The sequence below is a fragment of the Diospyros lotus genome, chromosome 10, assembly GCF_014633365.1.
Source record: "Diospyros lotus cultivar Yz01 chromosome 10, ASM1463336v1, whole genome shotgun sequence".
Lineage (NCBI taxonomy): Eukaryota > Viridiplantae > Streptophyta > Magnoliopsida > Ericales > Ebenaceae > Diospyros > Diospyros lotus.
The window spans coordinates 26,795,098-26,796,331 of NC_068347.1; the positions used below are offsets into that span (position 1 = coordinate 26,795,098).

General features: G+C 37.4%; 1 protein-coding gene across 1 annotated transcript; it reads left to right on the forward strand.

Annotated features, from left to right (window-relative positions):
* Positions 1–426: 426 nt before the first annotated feature.
* Positions 427–862, forward strand: LOC127812013 (SEED MATURATION PROTEIN 1). Its single transcript, XM_052352268.1, has one exon. The coding sequence runs from the start codon at positions 487–489 to the stop codon at positions 736–738; it is 252 nt and encodes an 83-aa protein (XP_052208228.1). The 5' UTR covers positions 427–486; the 3' UTR covers positions 739–862.
* Positions 863–1,234: the final 372 nt, after the last annotated feature.

The window sequence follows — 1,234 nt, forward strand, 5'->3', positions numbered from 1 at the left end:
GATAAAAAAACCCCTCATGAGTCGCATAGAAGCGCGTGAGGCGCAGGGTATTTTGGTCATAATACCCCCTTATGTAACCCAATATACAAAATAGGTGTACATCTAGCATGATTCAAAAATTATTATTTCGCTCATATCTTGAAATTATTATTAATTACATTAGATCTATTGTTCCGTTGCGTTTGTTTCTAATAGTTATATACTTGTGTATATAGGGAAAAAAGAATAAAGTTTAGTATATAACGCTATGTAGACACGTGGCTTGATAATAACAGCGAGCACAACACGTGGCAATATAACGGACAGTTGTCAGCTTTGCCAAATGCCACCATGGCTGAGCGGGTGAAGCAGTTGAAAAGGTAATGAGGAAAGTGGTATAAATTTGCAGAAGAAAAGGGGATACGACCATTGAATCAAAATCCCCAATTGAAACGAACAATAGATTTCTAAATTATTTCGTACGGAGAGAAGAGAGAGTGGGAGAGAATGGCGAAGAGCAAAGATGATATAAAGTACGGGACAGCGCAAGCGAAGCTATCGGAAGATGAAACGCTGAGGGTGGCGTACAAGGCCGGCACGCCTCTGGAAGCTGGCAAGATCGCAGAATCTGAGCCCGTCGATTTCTTCTCCAGCGCCCACAACATCTCCAGCCAGAAGCCCCGCGACGATCGGTCCCAGCTCCGCGGCGGCTCCGCCGACACCGGCGGAGGAAACTCCACTTCCGCCACCAACAGCTAAGCAATGGAGATAAAAAAGTCGTGGTTGCCTTCCTTCTTACCCTCTTGTAATCCCTCTTCCCCGAGGCTTTGTCCGAGATAGATTCCCATGGAATGGCAGTTAGATCTAAAATATTTTCTCTTCATATTTAGAGATAATAATATAAATATAAATGACGTGTTTACATATATAATGTATATATATACACATATATGTATATTTATTTATATTACTAGTGTTAAACCCGACTACTGTTAAACCCGTGCGAGGTGTGATCAAAATAGATTTATAAATTTGAATATAAAAAAATAAATTTATTATTTTAAATGACAATAATTATAATTTTGTTTATATTTAATCTTTTATCAAAATTTAAGTTGAATTAATTATTCGTCATTCAATGTGCTAATAAAGAATACCTTTAATTCATTATATTGTCATTTAATGTGTTAGAGAAGAATTAACCGAATATGTAGGTTGTTTCATTTGTCTTTCCACAAAATTCTTGACACTTAAC

Coding starts and splice junctions, on each gene's coding strand:
- LOC127812013 (XM_052352268.1), top strand. CDS start 487: ATGGCGAAGAGCAAAGATGATATAAAGTACGGGACAGCGCAAGCGAAG.